This window comes from Diadema setosum, chromosome 1 (genome assembly GCF_964275005.1).
Source record: "Diadema setosum chromosome 1, eeDiaSeto1, whole genome shotgun sequence".
Classification (NCBI taxonomy): Eukaryota; Metazoa; Echinodermata; class Echinoidea; order Diadematoida; family Diadematidae; genus Diadema; species Diadema setosum.
Window position 1 is genome coordinate 26,961,542 of NC_092685.1, and position 22,658 is coordinate 26,984,199.

Sequence of the window (22,658 nt, forward strand, 5' to 3'; positions counted from 1 at the left end):
ATGGAGGAAAATCTTGCGAAGCCTCACAGCGCCATCATGGACGCTCAGACTCAAGGTGATCGTGCTGTCACTGCTATGCTTTCCGACATCCGCTGCACCGAGCTGGACCCATATGATCTGAGGGGCCCCGACCACTCTCACATCTCTGGCGGAATGCTAAGCTTCGATGAACTTGGACGCGGTTCCTATGCTGTGGTGCTACTTGGTCGCCTCGAAGGTCACCCCTCTCAAATCGCCATAAAGAGACCATTCCTGCCGGAGGGATGCCCCAAAGACAGGGAAGATGCAGAGAGGAAAAGCAACTACGCTCGCTCGAGGAAGGAGTCTATGGTCCACCAGCTACTCTCTGGAAGCCCGTTCTTTCCTGCACTTCTCGGCACTGTCACGCTCGAGGGCGACTTGTGTGTCGTGACGGAATTTGTCGGTGACAAGACGACGGGAAGAGCGTATCCCCTGTACTATGCTTTGTGCCCCATCAATCCTGAGCCCATTCTCACCAGGTGGAACATGGCAGCAGTAGCTGAGGACATAGTGAGAGGCGTTATGGTCCTCCATGGTCATGGCCTTCTGCACAATGACCTCAAAGACGACAACGTCCTCCTCGAGCACAGAGGACAAAGATGGCACGCGGTGATCATCGACCTTGGTCTCGTTAGTACGATGGCCCGGTCGATCACCCTAACTGCCACGCCTTCTGATCAGGAAGCCCGCAGGCAAAAGAGGGACAATTTCACTCACATAGCCTCCGAGGTCGTTCTCGAGGGAGCATGCACAAATGAGTCCACCGACATCTACTCTGTGGGCATGCTGCTGGGCATCATCGGGCGGTTCATCCAGGAAGCCGACCTGGTTACGGTCGCAGAGTCATGCACACAGGACTGGTTCCCTCTCAGACCGAGAAGCCTTGCAGCTGTCTTGCCAGACGTTGTTGCTGTAAAGGACGGACTTCAAAGCCGAAACAGCGTTCAACCGAAACGCTGCGACACAGTTGTCCTCTATTCACACTCACCGGAGGACAGCAAAGACGGGGTAGGATGAGGACCCCCAGAAGGGTGGGGGAGGGTGAGGGGTGAGGGGAAGAGTGGGGGACTTCGAGAAGGTGCAAAGGGAAACTCTTCAGGCAGTGAATTAAACTCAAGAAACATATACGGTGATGGATGAGCTAGCTTATTTGCAAGACAAAGAAATCATGGTGCTCGAAGCAGTAAAGCTAAATTATTGGATATTAGGGATCGAGGACATCACTCTCTGGAAGAAATCAAAAGAGCAGAGGATTGAGGAATGGTTAAGGGTTAACACTGAGAGAGCAGTGCTTTTGAATGGATGCTACGTGAGGAAATTTTGCTCGAAGTCGCAAATAACTTCATTTCTGATTTAACAAGGATAGACAAAGGCAAATGGCTATACATCACGCAGCGGCATTGAACAGGAAAGATGAACTTTGAGTGCATGCATGGTCACAGGATGTGAACAAGTCCACGGACACGAAAATGGGAAAACTGAAAGACACTTGCAAATCCAAATTACACTCATATGACGTAAAGCGTGCAATATTTAGTATAACCAGGGAGGTGAGCGGATTGGAAGATCTAATGACAATAGGACAGTCAGTACTTTACGACAAAAAAGGGGGAAAGAGACAAAGCATCTTTCCAATATGGTGACCAAAGCACTTAACGCGAAGACTATAGATGCATCACCAGGGGCAAGGTTGAGTGTCCTGAATACCAAAACATTCAAGGTGGCATAGTACTTTGCACTGCATGCAATTATGGTTGTGTCTGAAAACCATCATCATCATTAAATGCAGTTCACAGTATACGCCGGGGGGGGGGGGGTATTGCCTAAAAGAACATCAAAGGATAGTGTCATTATTGATCAATCCGTTTTAGAAAGAAAGCAGTATGGGAGTGAGAAAGAAAAAATAGCAGAAGAAGAAAACACAACAACAAAACAAACAAACAAAACAAAACAAAACTGAAACGGCTCATAAGACTACTACAATTTTCAGATGACTGTCCAGAGACCCCATCACAAACTTAACCAACAGATTAATGTACCCTCATGGGGCGGAAAGTTTGTCGCGCAGAAAGGGTTAATCTGTTCCCATAGAGTAACTCTCTACCAAAATAATCATCAAAGAATCGCTTAAGTGAGAGATTGCGACAAGCTGAAATGGGATATCGAATTGAGAATTTGCCCATTAGAGGAAGAGAAGGTCGCGCACTACATAAGTATCATGATTAATAAACTTTGACTCGTCTCCGAAATATTTGTTGCGATTTGTGTTCATTGGCTTCACGTGCTCATGAAAGATGTAAACACAATAACAATAAAGTGATTAATCCATAATCATTCTAATGATACTTAAGTGCCATCATCTTTGCCAATGGGTTAAAAGGTATAGTTCTGTTGTTGTGGATGTGAGATTAAAAAAAAAAAAAAAAATAGGCATGAAAGTGCTAGGTTGGTGAAAGGTATAGAATATGAATGAAGGATGGATATCAATACTGCAATATCCCATCAAAAACATCACGGCGTATACTTGGTTTGCTGGATGGCGTTGGCAACCGTTCGTAAGCGAAACAACATTGAAACCAGAAATACACCTTTTTCTCTGTAACGTAAAGTTCACACATCAACATTCACGTGTCAAGTACCTTCACAAACACACACACACACACACACACACACACACGCGCGCCAATAAGTTATTACACACATATACACATGGACACAAAACAATCACACACATAATATATACTGAAGCACAAACACACAGTCATGTGCAGAATATGGCATTTATACGTCTTCAAGAGTCACCAGCAGATAATTATCAAGATGACATTTTTAAGCCACGTTTCAATTAAATATGCTATCCGATCGTCGTCAATCATCGATACACACTTTTCAACCTCAGTGTCACTCTCTTTATCCTTGCATATGAGAATGAGCTTCCAAAAGGATTTTGTTTGGATTGTTTTCATAATCACCTTCAAACGAAAGTTTGTTTGTTTGTTTTTTGTGGTTTTTTTGTGTGTGTTTTTTTTTTTTTTTTTTTTTTTTTTTTTTACTAAATTTGATATCATGAACATGTCATAATAGTAAAAAAAAAGTATGGATTTTTACTATTCACAGGGCTTGCAATACTATACTTCACGAATAATTTTTAAAATATATACATAATTAAACGGTTGGCTTTGTTTGATTTTTTTATTATTTTTATTGATTTTTTCTTCTTTTTTTTTTCTTTAGCTTTTGGGAGGTGGTTGGTTGGTTTGCCGTTTACTTCCTGATGGCTTTCCTCTATGTATCCTTTTTATTATTTTTTTTTTTTGTAGGGATATCAGAAAGTTGCTACTTTCAACTCTGACACAATAAAGACGTAGAAAGATCTGTCGAGAATCCATTTTTCCTGTTCCAGATATGTCATAGTCGGTTTCTATCGACTGAAAGAAATTGAACTCTTCAGCAATCTCTATTGAAGCGGTCTAAAGAATGCACTTATCTCCCTTCCAATGCGATAGAATTACCTAAATGCTCTCTATTAAATATCAATACACTTTTTATATGTTGTTGTTATATGGAAAAAGCATTAAAAATCTTGATAGTTAACATTACTGAAATTGAAATAACCGCAAGCAAATATGCCCTTATATAGGTTCTGCTGACAGAACTCTGTAACTTCTATATAACCTATAAAACGGCATGCAATCACGTAGATCATTCAGTGTCATCACCGAGGGTATAAAAGAGGGTTTTTGCAAAAATCTTTCAGACTCCTTAATACTAGTACCCGAACTCAAGAAAAAAAAAATCCTTACATAACATGAGTTGCAAAGATATTACATCATCAATGATTTTGAGGAGGGGATATACAGAGCATTCTTTTCTTTCTTTTTTTTTAACCAAAAAGAAAGAATATTTTGTAACAAATAAACCAATAGGACTTTCAGGCGTTTACAATATTATAGCTGATTTTCTGATTGTTTCATTGTCGCACATAAAATTATATAGAAAAGAATGCTAAACCTCGAAATGTCCTTCTTTAGGTCTTTCTTTGACTGCAGAGTGTCAAGTTAATTGGAAAAAATCAATAGAGTGAAGTTTCCATAGCTTTGAATGAGCTTTCCCCCATTGATCTTATCTTTATGGTCTTTTATAGCTTCGTTGTCGTTTGCTGGCTTTACATGCATATGGGCACCATTTTTATCATGATTCTTATCACAGTCATTGATTATGATAATAGATGATCATCACCATTACTACCACGGTGTATGTCACAATTATTTTGCAAAATATATTATTTATCCAAGTATACACGATTTGTCGAATAAGTATACAAAGTATACAAAGCCAACAAGGCTCAAGTTTACAAAACGTGGCCCAGCTATTATGCGTATAATACTCGTAGATGGGCCACTTTTTGTAAACTTAAATGTTGCATGAGATGTAGATGTCCTTGCATGGTTAGATTTTGGACGCGGGTCCCTCTACAACATAGGTCAAGGGTAACCGAACTGAAGCTGACACTTTCCAGCTTTGGTATAAGGGTATTATAGGAATTAATGTCCAGTGGTATAGGCCTATGACATTCTTATATGAAATGAATTGTAACGAAGTAAGTCGACACAATAATTATAACTACAAAATATAACGATGAATGAAATTATAATTGTGAAGTAGTGGCGGATCCAGGGGGCGCACAGGGCGCGGGCCCCCTCTTATTTTTTTTTAAACATAAGAAATAAAAAGAAAAAGGGGACGTCCGCTCCCCCTTTAAGCCCCCCCCCCCCCCCACTTCGGAATTCCTGGATCTGCCCCTGTGAAGTGTCAAGTCAAGGGTCAAGGTAAAAGATCGTTGTATCATTTTGACAAACTAACATTTCCAGCCATTATCATACTTCTGCTGTTGATGTCCAGTGGTGACGAAGATAAGTTGGAGAGCAGAGCTTGCTTTAGTAATCAACAATAGTTTCCATGAAAATGAAACTGATGATACTCCCATAGGTCAAGTGTCACCGAAGGTTAAAAATGCCCTTCTATATACAGCCATACGACTTCATTGATTAATGTCTAAAGGTAATATTTATGTTAGTAAAAAAGAAAGCAATAAATGAAAATGAATAGTTCTCTGAAATGACTGTGGTGGGGGATCAAAGGTCATCGAAATTTCATAAAATTTTGGCATATTATAGAGTTCTTTATGATAGGTAAACCCAATGCCATGTAATGTTTATTTTGTGAAATTGAATTAAACTAAACCTATATTTCCCAGATACATGGTATCTAAAATAATGCTGGTTTTTACTAATAGTGCATAGTCGCATGAAACCCATAAACCCACTAAACCCTCCTATACATTTAAAAAGAGATTGAAGTTTTCTCTTTTACAATCTTGTTGATGGTGCATTTTGTGTAAACTCACTCGCAAAATCTGCACTATCACCTACAATGTTGCCACCAATGTTATTGCCATGCACTATTGCCGGAATACCGAGTATATGCACTTGAGTCTCTTTCATTCACTTCCTTAATTCCTTTATTTATCTTCTGTTTTTTTTTTTTTTTTTTTTTTAAGCTCCACAATATCTATTTTATACAGGCTACTTCTTTTTTTGTACAGGTCGCTGTCTATTATTCATAGTCTGTCCATGCATGTTGTTTGCTCACTATTGCCGTCTCATTTTGTTGTGCCAATGTTGTCTCATGTTGCTTTTTGTCTGTTATTCCGTCTTTTCAGTGGGCTTTCGAATCTTGTGTGTGTGTGTGTGAGTGTGTGTGTGTGTGTGTGTGTAACTTAATATTTCTGCATGTGTGTTAATTCTACGATATAGGGGGCCCAGTAGGCCTACACGCATTGCATCTCATCCCTCTATTTTCGTACATTATTCTTCACTTCACTATTCACTACAATGTTATTAAATGGGTTAGTCAAATATCGGTAAGTGATTCGCTAAACACAGTCACGTAATGGAGGCACATTGGTTATGTTCGCCCATCATGAGCACGACATTTTTGTAATGTTCTCCCATGGGAAAACATTTTCACGTAACAAATGACACACGATACCAAACTATTGAACGATCATATTTTTCACGTAATCGATAGGATAAATTTGCCTATTCCATATTAATAATATGAAAAAGCAGATGACCGATTATTGTAATGCGTACGAAAGTGTGAAAATTTGACTAACCCATATGATATAACAGAATCTCGATGATGATTTTGCTGTCGGGATCATGTACCAAACGTTCCACCCTCAGGGTTTGAAATGCTATTTCGGGATCTGAGGCTATAAGTCCCTCGACTTCGTCTCGGGACTTATAACCTCCCTCAATAGCATTTCAAAACCCTTCGGGTGGAACATTCGGTATGTTCCCCCCCCCCCCCCGCCAGTCATCATCTATATTATAATGTTTCGCTATGTCCCTTAGTCAGTTTCACAATGTATTGTTCACATTATTTTCTATTTTATACAAAAGGGAGTCCAGTGTATTGATGCTTTCGTCTAGATATACAAATATATTTGAATTGAAACTGAAATTGAAATTGAAACGTCAATAAAAATTCAAAATTAATTAAGGGTGATGCGTCCTTAACTTTGCTTTTTTAAGGTTTGCACATATCAACCGAAACCTAATGTTCTAGTTGTGTAATTCCACCGATATTTTGATAACAGTGATCAGCCGTTTCGTACAAAAAAGTTAACAATGAAGGTGATCTGTAAATAAACGAAAGGTGAACGGGGAAGCCTACAGGCTTGCAATACGGCGTATAAGGAAACAAATGGCAGCTGCAATGATTCCAACTGGGATTACAGCAGAATAACTTTTTCAGGTTTAATCTCACATAGGTTTACAGTATCGTGTCTTCACAATGGTCTGATGATTTATTTTGGGGGCACGAATGTATCAGGCCATCTCCAGACCATCGACACCGCATAAACGCAGCCAACGATTATCACCTCGTATACGGAGAAGAATGTGGCGACATATTTTTCGGGCTTCTCCGTTTGTAGCCAGATAGACGAGGGGTTGGATCCAGGTGCAGGATGCAGCAAATTTATCAACGACATGTTCTCCTGCATCGCCTTGTATCATATAGAAGACCAAGAATGGAAACCAGCAGACCAGGACTGAGCCCGTTAAGAGGAACACGGTGACCATTCCACGAACAGGTCCTTTCGGTTGACCGCCATTCGACGATCGTCCAGCAACGGCATGGGCAGAACTACTAGGATTGGTCGAAGATCTTTGAAGACTTTGGATGACTGTAGGTTGGTCGATGCTATTAACACTGCTGGTTCCTGATGAGCTGCTGGCTGTAAAATTTGGCGCGATGTTGGTTCTCGATACCACCTCTGCGCCAACTTGTCTCATTTGCTTCCAGGCTGTTCTCAGCAAAACTGCGTTGACCACGGACGTGAAAACAATGGTGAACGAAACTGGAACAACCAGAAATAATGTCTTTATGATGTACAAGCGTTTCTCATTGGGCAGAAGGTCTTCGGAAAGGCATTCCTTGTTGATAATACCATGAAATGGCATCATTGGCAGCGGGAGAAACACGCAGCAGACGGGCAGAACAAGGGAGAAATGAATCATCATCGCCAGTCGAACTCTCCTCGGTGAGACGATGGAGTGATACCTCAGAGGTCGGTGTACGATCAGGAACAGGTTGAGAGTAATCCCACTGAGGCACGCCATGACCGATATGATGGACGACCTATAAATGAACGGGAAAATTTTACTTGTGATGCCACACATTTTGGGACTGACGAAAGAGTACCATGTAATGGACCACAAATTCCAGCAGGTCCCGAGAACGAGGTTAAGTCCCGCCAGGGCTTGGTAAAGGAGTCTCATTGAGTCTTGGAGTTCCCTCTGACAGTGGATGACGAGTGAAACAAAGGAATTCAAGCTCATAGCGAGAATTAGATAACATGCATACCAGGCCGTGTGGTAAGAAAACGTCACTTCCAACGTTCCCGTCACATTATGATTTCCTACGTCGGCAGGCATGTTTGCTTGATTTTTAAATCAAATGGTACGGTTCACCGATGCGTCACCTTGTTGGATGGAGAACGCGGTGTTTATATCAATAACTAGAAATGGTTAGTATTAATTGTTACACAGGCTGTTGTTACGGTCGGATTCCTGTCCGTTTTGTCTCTGCAGCCAGGCTAATGTAATTAAGTTTCACATTATAAATTAGTCGCACTTCAATGGCATCCCGAAGCTCTCGTGCCCTTTGCAATAACGGTCCGATTCAAAATGTAGTTACGCAACAAAGAATTTATACAAAGAAAGCTAAAAACCTGATCGAGATCATCGTATGGACATTGCCATGTCCAAGTTCCCTAAGCAACCATGCAGCCGTCAGTTGAAAATCTTAAAGGTGAGATTTGTTGAATCATGAACAAACATTATACAGTCATCAAATCCAATGCAATGCCGCATTAGCACCACCCGGCGGTGCACTGTGGAGAGGATGTCAACAAGCTTTCGATTGGCATAATAATATCACACGACTGAGTGCAAAAACAAATTTGAAGAAGTCGACTGGAGGCTGTGCTTGGCAGCAGCGCTACAAACTAGAATGCAGAAATAAAGAATTAGCTTGCAATGATGGATTGATGCCTCATGAACCATTGCTGTCCGTAGATAGTATACTCATGACTCCCTGCGTGCGATCCGTAATAATCGTGACGAAATTCTGGGCGCGTTGCACGCGCGGACACACCCACATCAGCATTATAGGGATGGTAATATAGTTTTGGTTGAGATGGTGATTCAGATTTTAACTTTTGGCGAATGGCGAGATAATTAGAAACCACCTATCATTTCAAAATATCAGAGACAGTGGCGAATCCAGAGGAGGGCGCAACTGGCCCACGCTCCCCCTTATTTTTCTTTAAAGACAAAAGAAATAAAAAATTCCTGGATCCACCCCTGAAAGAGCATGCAATTCTGAGGAATTAAAAGTTGATTTGATGAAAATAGAAAATAAAGTAAAACAAAGGCTGCAGCCCACCCCCCCCCCAGCGTTCCCAGTGTAAATGGCATTCAAATGAGCTCCCATATACATGTACGGACGTTTTCATGAGCTTCCCAACAATATGGAGACGATGATAATGAGCTCCCTCATGGAGGCACTGCGTAGACTTATACACAAGCTCCAATATACCATGCACTGTGTATATAATAATCTGAAGACAAAATTTGCAGATTAGGTTTAATTGATGATAGGGCCTTATTATATTTTAATTTGTTGATAATAATGTTTAATTTGAAGAGTGAATGATACCACTCCTGATGGCTGGGGCAAATTATTTCCGATACTAGAGCCCACTTTCCCCTCCTTTTCATTTCATTTCATTTCATTTCATTTCATTTCATTTCATTTCATTTCATTTCATTTCATTTTGTTCCACATTGAAAACAACAATCACTATACATTTTCAAGTCATAGTATAAACATATTCATTGAGGGGGACCAGAAGCCTTTCAGGCTTGTTGGAAATAGGCCCCAAAGTAAATACAAGACTTTCTCAACTTAAAATAATACAGGTACAAAATATATAGAACACAAATGGTACACAAAGCAGGCTGAAGAAGGAAAAAAAGTAAATACTGACAGAATATACAAAAACAATGTTGCTATTAAATACGGAAAGTGCGTCTAAAGTTATTTCTGAACTGCTGTAATGATTTGCAGTTTTCAGTTCCTTTGGTAAAGTTTTCCACAAAATTGATAAAAAGTTGTTGACTTGGCTAATTCGGATCCGTAAAGGGGAGGATGAGATTTTGTTGGTTTCTTGTATTATAAGAATGAATACTGCTATTGAGATAAAAACATTGTTGTATAAAGGGGTTGGTAATGCGCCAAATAAATACTGTTGCATAGAAAATCCTGTTTGGAAGCAGATTGTATCTTGAATTGGTGATGTATTCGTTTTTTTTTAATGGAATGATGCAATCAAAGCTTGCGACAAATAATGTGAATGGGTTATATTACGAAAAGCTTTCTTTTGCAACAAATGAACACGTTTCACATTCTTTTTAGTTGAACGGCCCCAGGCGAGAGTCCAATAACTCAAATGAGATGAAATGAAAGAATGATACAACAATATCGACACATGTTTAGGTAAAAATTTCAATTTTCGCAATATACCAATATTTCTCGACTGTGTTGCGAAGCATATATATTAACATGACTATTCCAAGACAGTTTATCATCCAACATAACACCCAAAAGCTTTATATTAGTTACACGTTTTTTACTATTGTAATATAATATGAAATTATCAATACACTCACGAGTCCCAAAAATCATAAAATTAGTCTTTACTGCATTCAAAATTAACTTATTTGCCTGCATTCATACATCTATATATACTTCTTCAATTCTATATTCATGTTGTTAATTAATGATAGATCCGTGTTACGCATAGAAAATATATGTACGTCAGCAAACAATATATAATGTAACAATGAAGAACAATTTGTTAAATAATCATGAAAATGAAATATTTCCATTTTCATGAAAACAACAACAGTATACATGCATGGACACTTTATAATGCTAATGCGGCACTTATACTGCTGTAACTTACACTGTAAAAAACCGGATACGATTTTACTGAACACTGCAAGGCTATAATCATTTTGTTCATCTCTCATCTCTCTCTCTCTAAAAAAAAAAAAAAAAAAAAAAAAAAAAAAAAAAATCGAGTGAAAAAGTTTACTCTTGAAGGAGTGAACAACAGAAAAGAGTGAGTTTAGAGTAAAATTGGAATGAATTTGAGTGAAAATGTTTATTTTCACTGATTTTGGTGTGACCTCAAAGATCATCCAAGATTTTTTAAGTGATCCCTGACGTCACTCCAAAATAAGTGAAAAAAAACACATACTTTCATTCAAAGTTCACTATATACGATTTCACCCTAGATTCACTCTTTTCTGAAATTCACTCCTTCGTGAGTGAACATTTTCACTCGTCAGTCTTTTTAAAGAAAGTATTAGTCACTAAGCATGCAGTGAGGACTGATGTGAGATAATTCTGAGGTCCTCTTGAATTCTTCTTGCGTTAAAATATCATCATCAGATGGGAAGCAGGGCAGCTGAAAAAATGTTCAGGGTGGGGTGGGGTCTGTAGATCAGGGGGTCAAGATCAATACACGACCCCCCCCCCCCCCCCTCTCCCGCCCTCCCCTTTAGACGGGAAGACTGTAAGGACGGAACCTTTCATGGGTGTGGAAATTCATAGGTATTGTGATTTTTGGCCCGATTTTACTCCCACCACTTTTATTTATTCATTTTTATTGGTTTATTTATTCATTTTTTTATTTTATTTTATTTTATTTTATTTATTTATTTATTTATTTTTTTATTTATTTATTTATTTTTTTTTTGGGGGGGGGGGGGGGGAGGAAGTCTCTTTATAAACGAGCCAAAAAGTGGAGGATCCCCCCAGTCCCGGGTATGTAATTATAAGTGAGACTATATTATGTGTAAGACTTTTGATAAGAGTGGGGAGGAGGTTAACCTCTAACTCCGTCCCCAATCTCCCATTCTAACGCCTGGGTAAAACTTGGGAGGTGGATCTCTATTCCACCTCCCCGGTAAAGTTCCATTCACTTGATCCCGTTGATCACGGCTCTGCTACTGATCAGAGCAAGGAGGTTGTATAAAACCTCCTTGATCAGAGCCTTTGAAGGGTCTGCCATTGATAATGTTGTGTCGCCCTCTGCGGTGCAAGTTTTTTTCCGTCAGTGATTGGCGTATGGCACTGTTGGCACCAAAGAGGTTACATAGAGGACCCCTTTGTTTGGCACCCACCATCTCTAGATATCAGTGGTGAAGTCCCATGGAGCTACATACTAAGTAACTCCATTGTCGTCCCGAGGAGGTACAAGTACGACCTATGGAGTTCTGACTGGCTTTAGTATTCAAATACTAGTACTTGTCAGCTTTCTAGGGATGCACAAACGAATTCCACAGGTGCATGAAATGTATGCCCTTCACCATCAGGGTCTGATACAGCCATCTTTCTCGGCAATTTGAAGATTCATTTTGAACTCCAGTATAGGATGCCTGCAATGTATAGAAACTTATCTTTATACTTCGCGAGAACCGTAGACACATCCGACACCAGCGCTTGATGTGATGAAAATCATAGGTTTCTTGATTTTTTTAAAGGGGTGATTGATTTTTATTTTAGCCACGGTGGGGAAGAGGTTGCCGCCCCCCCCCCCCCCGCGCGACCCCTAACAAGATCTTCACACTATCCCACTGTCTGAAATCCAGTGATCTGAGTTTCATCCCTTTAGATCCTCATGTTCGCTTTATTGGTTTCGTTCTTTGACATTAAAATCAGTGCATTATTAGGGCCTACGTTATATACACGAAGGGGGGGGGGGGGCAAAAGTGTGATGATACACAACCTACAGAGAAAGAATGTAAAAGAGGAGCATGCCTGACTAGAAGGGCGAAGGTCCAAGCGAGTTTAGCCTTGCAAAATGCACCGGCCACATACGTGTATAAAAATTATTGTGGTATATACTTATAGGCGAACCGTCCCGCGATGGTAGACAATTAATAGTTAGTGTGCTCGAGAATATTGGTTCTATGTTCGTGAAAAAAAAATATATATATATACATATATATATATATGGTGTACTTAATAATATTATCACGAAGGAAGATGACGCTTTGCTCCTCCCTTGCCGAATCCTATCAAGACTTAATACTTTCAAGAGCACTGACCACGTCCAAGTTTGGCGTACAAAATACGCGCGGTGGAGTGGTTGAGACCTAACTTCAGGTTTCTAACATTTTTTTTTTTTTTTTGGTGCGTGTGTTTGTGTGTGTGGGTGATTGTGAGATAATGAGGAACGTCTTATGAAATATGAAAGAGCTAGCATGTAATTCCAAGAGGGATTCAATGTTTATTTGATGAAAATTGATTTTGAAATGGCTGAGATATCATCCAAAACAGAGCAATTCTAATAAAAGGTCACGGACCCACCTTTTAATAGGATCGCTTTGTTTTTGGATGTCTCAGCCATTCCAAAACCAATTTTAATCCTCATAGAATGGTATGCTCTGTATGATTTCATCTTTGTTTCTTGGTAGGCCCCCTATCTCGCAGAAAGTTATCAGCTCAGTCATGACGTTCATTAATACCAGGTGTTAATCAAAGGTAGAACGCTATAGCTACTGTTTACCATTTGGAGCAGTGATTTAAAAAATGTTCCGAGTTATCACAAGTGATATTTACGTGTAGGGCAGTTGTGTCACAAAAGATCCTACCACATCAACATTTCGCAATAGAGCCTGAAATATGAGATATCAGTATTTTTCTCCAAAAAAAAAAAAAACACAAACAAACAAATTCTAGGCTTAACTGTGCTCTGTAGACTATTTATTCTAAAGACAATAGGCCTAACTATTGTTCACGTTATTATATACGCTATTTAACAACAGGCCTACTTAACATTCATATTATACTGATTAACATTTTACATTGGCTGCTTCTATCCCTAACTCACGTTTAGAAATATTTGGAAGCACCAGTAAAGCTGGATTTTGTTTCATCTGCAAAGTAAATGATGCCGAGAAGAGCATACGTGGCGCGGGGATCGTTGTTGTCGGTGGTAGGCGCTTCGTTCAGTATTGAATATATATACATGTATATATATATATATATATATATATATATATATATATATATATATATATATATATCATAATAGAGAGATTTACACTCAAATATTTTTTCTTTTCAGTACGAAGGAAAAAATATTCCACTGCTAAACAACTAAAATAATAATAATCATGATAGTAATTTGGCGCGGGGAGCAATCCGCACGGTGATGAACAGACGAACGCGAACCATGGAAGTGGAAACTGGAATGAGGAATGTTGGACAACTCGGTTGGTTTGCTATTTATATGACGGCAGGCGGATCCGCACGCTCGCTCGAGAAGGCCTATACGCCTACGTATCACCGCTTACGTGCGCCGCTCGGTACCTTCCCGGCAAAATTTTTCGAAACAAGCGCCATAATGCAAATTAGGAATCATCCTTTCATTATGCTTTGTGAGCGAGACCAAAAGCAGCGAATCACAGTAACCCGTTCCTTTAGACTGGCGGTGCAATAGACGTAAAACATGTACAAGCTGGTACACCAAGGGGTATTCTCCCCCCCCCCCCCCAAAAAAAAAAGAAGAATAAAATAGAAAAATAAAAAACCTACGTTGTATCAAATTCTGACCTCCTGCAGCGACTCCCGCGTTTGTTTTCGTTTGGTTAGCTTCAATAGGCCCTACTAGTATGCTCGCTCACAACCAGATATGCGAACAAACAATACAGTAATTTATTTGGTGACTCTCACACAGAACATACAATGTAATATAATATGCAATATTCGAAGTAGGCCTACACACACACACACACACACACACACACACACACACACAAAAGGAGGGGGGGGGGGGAGACGAAGAAGAATCAGGGCAATGTAATGACTGCATTCATCTGCCCGTGACCGCGCCCTTTGTTCACAGTCCAGCCGATCGAGGCGCACAAGCTTTTTCTTTGGTCCAGTCATTTCGACCGTGACCACCCATTCACAGAGGCACAGTGTACATTGTAGCTGTTCAATATGCAGTGCAGCGGCGCCATATTCAAGCAATGAGTATCTACCAGTATACTGCTTGATGCAAGCACCGAAAAGCAATGAGCGTGTTGTCGCAACACAGCACAATATTGCTTACATTGAAGTAAGACAACCAAGTAATAGTAGTAGCTCCATGATGTACTAGTACTCATGGTAGGTATGCATGTAGTAATTAAGTAGGAGTCATCAGGACCCTTCATTAACAAAAGAAGAAAATCATTTCGTACTGCAGAAAATATATTTTATAGGCCTACCTGACACCATACAGAGTTTGACTTCTGGAAGTCCCTTTGTTGTATTTTCTATTCATCAAGGAAACTGATCATACAGAAATTTGATTCGTCACTTACGATGGAGGAATACGTTCAAAATAAACCCTAAACTGTAAAGGCCACTGTGTGAGTGATCCAATTATAAACTATATTTTTAATCTTTTTGTTATTAAGAACAAGTAATTCAGTGAAAACCCATGTTATTTCACTCATACACATTTGATATTATCAAACTACCCAGCAGGAAAAGAGTTTTATCACAAAGTGAACTTTTACAACCAAAATTAATTTCAATGAGTATATGCTTTTTGCACAAAAAAAAAAAAAAATCAATTTAGGAGACTACACGGACATTGATGACATGACTCACTGTTAATGTATTATTATGCAAATATCTCAGAAGTGAAAAGAGATAAATTCTTGAAATGTTTGTGTTGGTGTCATCAGATCAATGTACAACACCGGGTAGAGAATTTGGAAAAGCGTTTAGGAAAGTTTGAAATATATTGTAAATTTCATATGATAATATGTAGGCCTAATTGTGATTATATTCAATTATAGATGTAGGCCTACATAATTATGATATAAAAAGGCACCCAACACACAAAAAAAAAAAAAAATAGAAAAAAAAATAAATTTGAAGAGTTTTGTTTGCTGAAGGCCTATTACTAGTAAGGGCGGATCCAGGAATTCCTCAAAGGGGGGGGGGGGCTTCTTTTTATTTCTTTTGTTTTAACAATTAAGGGGCGCGTGCCCTATGCTCCCCCTGTAGCTGGATCCGCCGCTAATGAGATATCCTTTACTAAAAACCAGAAATGACGGCTGTGTTATGACTAAATTGCACAACATAAAACGGTGGGTTAATTCAGAAAACGGTGAAAAACAAACAAGTAAATTCTATACGCTTAAAGATCGAGCGATCGAAATGAGAAACAGAAGTTCACAAGTGTTGTGACCCGGCCTACATGTCATTCACGGCTTTCACCAAGTACTTACTAGGTCTTACTCATAGTAGGGCTAGTAGATGCAGAGAAATCAGAGTTAGCCAGGGTGTTTCACGAAGTCAGTTAATTAAGAATTTTAACTTATTTTCTTTGTGTAGGGCAGGAAAATTTGAAAGTATCATACCTTGTACTGTAGGCTACACTTTAAGAGTTTGTGAAAAAAAAACAAATGTTGGAGATGTCCGTATAGGCCTACCTATCGCGAGTTAAGAGTCTTGCTGTCGTGCGCTAATATTTCATCGATCGTTGCTGCAATCAAGAATTCAGTCTTTTATCACTGTAGATCTACCTACACCTCTAACTCAGCAAACCTTGTACTGAGCTGTTTACTAGTTACTTTTATTAAGCAAAATACACATTATCGTGATATAAAAAATACTTTCTTACTTCATTTTGTTACTGATCATACATTCGCTCATCAGTTTAGTTGGTTTATTTAATACAATAATGTACTGTAAACTGCAGAATGCTGATCAAAAAGAAAACACGAGAGAGAAAGATTTTAACTAATTGATTCGTACAAAGCACGAGCGGCGTTACATACATTAGGGGGGATTCGTGTTATCTTGTACACTCTGTCCTATTTTACACCGTGTAGTATCCACATGCTACACTGTGCACTGCTCAGGCTCGCCACCCAGATATTCGCAGAGTTGCGTTCTAACTAAATCTGAATTTGGCGGTAGTATGTAAATTTATGATAATTTGCTCGCTCCCGCGAAAGCTCCGCCTTAAGCACGCTCCGATTGGTCACAGTACTTCCTGAAACGCTCTCATTGGACAGTCAGGAAATCAGACTGATTCACTGGATCCGCGCGGTGAGTATAAATGGGTTGACGACATCTTCCGAAGCTATCAGTTTCTGAATCTCTTCAGCACTACACAAAGCAACAATGTCTGGACGTGGTAAGGGCGCCAAAGCTAAGGGCAAGGCCAAGAGCCGATCATCCCGTGCGGGACTCCAGTTCCCAGTCGGCCGTGTTCACCGATTTCTCCGCAAGGGCAACTACGCCAACCGTGTTGGCGCTGGAGCCCCCGTCTACTTGGCTGCAGTCCTCGAATACCTGGCAGCTGAAATCTTGGAGTTGGCCGGCAATGCTGCCCGTGACAACAAGAAGACGAGGATCATCCCCCGTCACCTTCAACTCGCCATCCGCAACGACGAAGAGTTGAACAAGCTTCTCGGTGGAGTCACCATCGCACAGGGAGGTGTTCTGCCCAACATCCAGGCGGTCCTTCTCCCCAAGAAGACCGCCAAGGCCAAGTAAATACTTGTCCTTCGGTACATTCAACGGCTCTTTTCAGAGCCACCATTCACTCAAGAAAGAATCTGAAGTTATCTCACTTTTCTATGGCTTTTAATGTTATCGTATTGTAAACCAACAATCACTAACGTCAGATAAGGCACAGTATTCAGTAGTGAGACCCCCAACTTACTCAAGCCAAGCTTGTTGGTGTAGGCCTAGGTAGCGTATAACTTGTTAGAATCCACAACTGATGTTTTAGGTAGCTAGGGGTTCTAACCCTCTATTAACGTTAGACGCATTAGGCCCTATAGAGTAAGGTTCGTATGTGCCGATGTAACAAAATTTAGAATATATCTAGGCCTAACGTTAGCCTACTTTGAGATATCGGCTCTTGAGCTCTCCTCCGTTACAGGCATGTCGTTATGGGATCCGTGAAGCCAGACAGTCTCTCCGCGGAACCAGGGACTTTTAGGGAGGTGAGAGTGAGACCTCCTTGGCCTGGCGCGGCCTGGCGGAACATATCCCGGTGATCCCCGCGACGCGTATCGGGGGAAACTGGTGACTCTCAGGGTTCCCTATTTATTTCCTCCTCATTCTCTACGGTAGAAAATGATAAATTAATCTAACGTTAGGGGGTTCTCCTATCTATTTTACATGTTAACGTTAGAGGTCTAGTCAGTGTATCATTTTTCTCCCTCTCTTTTCAAAGCAGACTCATGAACAAGGGCAAAGCGGTGAGGCCTGGTGTCTATAATTAGGGGAAAGCATGTGATGTAACGTTAAGCATTTCTCTGAATACCTTGACCCTACCATTATTGAATTGATACATTTTTGTGATCTTCGTACCTCCTTGGTGTTATTATTGCTATATTCACGTCACCATATAACATGTATAATTAGACAATTTAGGCCTATGCAGAATCAATGATTTCAACTCGACTAGCGGCTTCTAACGTTAGAGGCTAGAGTATAAACGGTACAGATCCTATTGTTGTTTAGTGAGTAGGAACCTAACGTTAGTGCATGGTAAAGATTAGATGTAGGCCTATTTTAAACGTTAGATCTAACTTCTTCTACGTTCTAAACCTCATTTTCAACGTTCAACTTCTGACACGTGTAGGCCTATTCGTTAGGCCTCATTATTACCAGAAAAGGCAGCGCATTGGAATAATCCAAATCTACTATAAAGTTCATAATAAATTTGACCAGATTGAATAGTTTTCCTCAAACTGTTTTGGGTTTCTCCCAAAAGACACTGGTCTAACTTGTAACCGCACCCTTTGTGGCGACCCCAAACATGCGTCCGGGGTTAGGGGTATAACCAACATAGGCCCTAGATCTAAATAAGTTACACCTAACCGGTTAGGCTATCTAGTTGATCACGCAACCAGCAACACTAACGTGTTAAATATCTTTTTTTTTTTTTTTTTTTTTTTTTTATCTTTCTGCTCCTCAGGTCTAAAAATTCAAATTGCAGGTTTGTTTGTTTTGGGGTTTGTTTTTTTTTTGATAATTAATGTTTATATTTTTTTTGTTTGTTTGTTTTTGAGGGGGGAATTACCTTTTTCTCTCCCTAACGTTGGGCCTTCTCTTGTTTGTTATTGTCAATCTCCCTCGCCCCCACCCATCTCCCTCCCTCTCTTTCATGCCATTTTATACAAATCAGCATAATATTCATTCTGTGGGGGGGGGGGGGGAGGAGGATATCCCCACCCTCTCCCAAATTTTAATAAATGGATGGTAGAGTATTGCGAGATACAGTACTGTACTCGATACTTAAAGGCCAAGTTCACCTTCATAAACATAAGGATTGAGAGAATGCAGCAATATTAATAGAACACATCAGTGAAAGTTTGAAGAAAATTGGACAGTCGATGCAGAAGTTATGAATTTTTAAAATTTTTGTGTTGGAACCGCTGGATGAGGAGACTACTAAGGCTCGTGATGTCATATGAGTACAACAGCATAAAGAAAATGTAAAGAAAATTCAACATATTTTCACTTTTTTCGCATAATAAAAGAGCACTTGACTTGCCTCTTTCTAAAGGCAATGGGAATAATATTACCCATAACATATGTCAATAACGAGTCAAGGGATTGTGTACTTTTTTCAAAAGATGAAATTTTGTGAAATTCTCTTTATATTTTCCTTAGTCTATATTGTTGTACGCTTGTGACATCATACACTGTAGTTAGTCTTCTCATCCAGCGGTGACTGCACAAAAACTTCAAAAATTCATACTTTGGAACGGACTGTCCGATTTTCCTCAAACTTTCAATGATGTGTTCTACTAATATTGTTACATTCTCTCAATCCTTATGTTAGTGAAGGTGAACTTGTCCTTTAAAAATCACTTTATTAAAGAGCAGCAGTGACGGATCGAGGAGGGAGCGCACCGGGTGCGCGCCCCACTTTATTTTCTGTTGAAACAAAAGAAATAAAAAGATAAAGATAAAGATAAATACTGTAGTAGACGGTGAGTTGTAATGTTCTTAAAATTTTCTGTAGATTTTGATTTTTTTGTGCTATTTCTCCTATTTTAGGAGTGCTGAACACGAATCCACTTGTTGCCATTTTTCTAACCAACGTCTTCAGCCGTTGCCATGGCAACGCATTATTTTCCTTAAAAGGACATGTAAGTTTATTCTTCATTAAACATCATAAAAACATGTTGTAAACACCAAAATATGTCATTATAAACCCTCTTTAATCAAATCTAAAGAAATACAAATTTTGTGTCATGGTTACCTCATAGCAGTGACGGTTACCATGGCAGCAACTAATTATAAAGAAAAAATATATTTTCATGAAAAAGCAAGAAAATATGACAAGATTGAGTGGAATATTTATCATAAATTACTATCTTGATTATCAGCTTATTTTTCCACTATGTTCATTTCACATCATTTTCGTTGCTATGGCAACAATTTGACAAAAGCTACCTTTTAAAGAAAAATAAGCATTGCGATTGAAAGAAAAGCAGGAATAAAATACGGTGGTAGGTGATAACTTTCTGTATAGTGAGATTTCTTTTGTGCTATTTCCCTTATTTTGGGGGTGCCAAACACGAATCCACCTGTTACCATATTTCTAAATGACATATCTTTAGCCGTTGTCATGGCAACAAATTATTTTCTTTAAATGAACATGTATTCTTCATTAAACTATAAACACAAAAATAAGTCAATATAAACATATCGCTTCAATCACATTATAAATCACAATTTCCGACTGTTACGGCTCCCTCATAGCAATGACGGTTGCCATGGTAACAGCTATTTAAAAAAATGTTTGTTTTTTTTAAAATCAAAAAGCATGAAAACATGAAAGGTTTGAGTAGCATACTCATTACAAATCATTATGATAATCATCAGGTTTTTTTTTTCACTATGTTCATGCCACATTATTATCGTTGCTATGGCAACAACATGATTTTTTTTTCCCAGAAAGGAGAAGTATGTCATTTAAGAAAAAAAAAATCAATTTTCGTAGTGTTTAATTTAAAAAAAAATCAACAACAACAACAACAATCTATTCCTTAACAAGTTGTTGCCCTAGGAACAGAAATGATGTTCCATGAGCAGAATTATGTATGGCTAATAGTCTTGCTCATTATTGTAATACAGTACTTCAAAATTTAGGCCATAATTTCAAGATTTTTTCTTGAAGATTTTCTTTTTTTTTTCAAATTGATGCTTTTCCATGGCGACCATGTTAAATATTAACCATTATTACGGATATTTAAGGTTTTGAAGGTGCAATGTGATCAGAAATTCAGGACGTTGACTAAACTCTTGTGTTTTTACTTATTTGTTTTTTTGTCTGGTATATCCTTTCCTTCCTTATCTAATGATTAACGCTATTCTTTTCTTTAAAAAGCAGTTTTTCTCATGTTATTGCTATATCAACAAAGACGATGTGGGATGAATATAGTTAAAAAAGTGTTAGTAATTTGTTATAAATATGCTACTCAATCTTGTCATTTTTTCATTTTTTTTTTCATTTTTTTTTTCATGAAGATAATATTTTTCTGTAATAAATTGTTGTTTCCATGACAACTGTCATTGTTATGAGGTAACCATGAAATTGGAAAATTGTAATGTTTTACTAAATTAAATAGACATGTTTATGTTGACACATTTTGGTGTTAACAGCATATTTTCATGATGTTTAAAGAAGAACACAAGTTCTAAGTTTTAAAGAAAATAATTTGTTGCAATGGCAACGGCTGAAGACGTCATTTAGAAAAATGTCCACAGATGCATTTCCTGTTCAGCATCCCCAAAACAGAGGGAAGAGCACAAAAGATTTAAACTTTACAGAAATTTATCATTTGTTTATTTCATTCTTTCTTTCCTTTTTAATGAAACAGTTCTTCTTTCTATAAAAGAAAGTTTTTCTCATGTTGTTACCATAGCAACGATAATAATGTGGGATGAGCATAGTGAAAAAGAAAATCTGATAGTCATAATAGGACCTTACTAATGAATAACTACTCAATCTTTTCATGTTTTCATGCTTTTTGATTTAAAAAAAAAAATCATTTTCTTTTAAAAATAGCTGTTACCATGGCAACCGTCATCGCTATGAGGTAGCTGTGACAATCGGAAATTGTGATTTTTGATTTAATCAAAGAAATATGTTTATATTGACATCTGTTGGAAATTACAGTATCTTTTATAATGTTTAATGAAGAATACATGTTCTTGTAAAGAAAATAATTTGTTGCCATGGCAACGGCTAAAGATGTATTTAGAAATATGGCAACATGTATTCGTGTAAGGAACATAGTGGGAAAAAAGCTGATAATCATGATAGTATAGTTCCATCAATATTCCACTCGATCTTGTCATATTTTCTTGCTTTTTCATGAAAATATCACTATTTCCTTGAAAAATAGTTGTAACCATGGCAACCATCGTTGCTATGAGGTAACCATGGCATGATAAGAATTGTGATTTTTAATTTGATTAAAGAGATGTTTATATTGACTCATTTTGGTGTTTACAGCATGATTTTATGATGTTTAATGAAGAATACACGTTCTTCGTTGCCATGGCAACCGCTGAAGACGTCGGTTTGAAAAATGGCAACAGGTGGATTCGTGTTAAGCACCCCCAAAATAGGGGTAATTTGATGTAGCACAAAAAATCAAAATCTACAGAAAATTTTAAGAACACCCCAATGTTGTGACAACTCGCCGTCTACTGAAAGGAGCGCGTGCGGCCCCCTTTTTACGGGATTCTGGATCCGCCCCTGAAGTTTATTTGACAAATATATCTAACTAGAATCGGTTTTGAAAAGGTTGATTTATTTTTACAAAGACAAAGTATAGCCTTAAACAAATTAAAACAAAGCAATCCTAATAAAAGATGGGTTCCATCGTTTTAAATTAGGATTGCTTTGTTTGGATATCTCAGCCATTTCACAACCAATTTTAGACAAT

At 38.6% G+C, this 22,658-nt stretch overlaps 2 protein-coding genes across 2 annotated transcripts; both read left to right on the plus strand.

Annotated features, from left to right (window-relative positions):
* LOC140228567 (protein kinase C delta type-like) lies at positions 1-1,038 on the plus strand. The gene has a single exon (XM_072308836.1). The coding sequence runs from the start codon at positions 1-3 to the stop codon at positions 1,036-1,038; it is 1,038 nt and encodes a 345-aa protein (XP_072164937.1).
* Positions 1,039-16,835: 15,797 nt separating this feature from the next.
* Positions 16,836-17,251, plus strand: LOC140229131 (late histone H2A.3, gonadal). The gene has a single exon (XM_072309400.1). The coding sequence runs from the start codon at positions 16,858-16,860 to the stop codon at positions 17,230-17,232; it is 375 nt and encodes a 124-aa protein (XP_072165501.1). The 5' UTR covers positions 16,836-16,857; the 3' UTR covers positions 17,233-17,251.
* Positions 17,252-22,658: the final 5,407 nt, after the last annotated feature.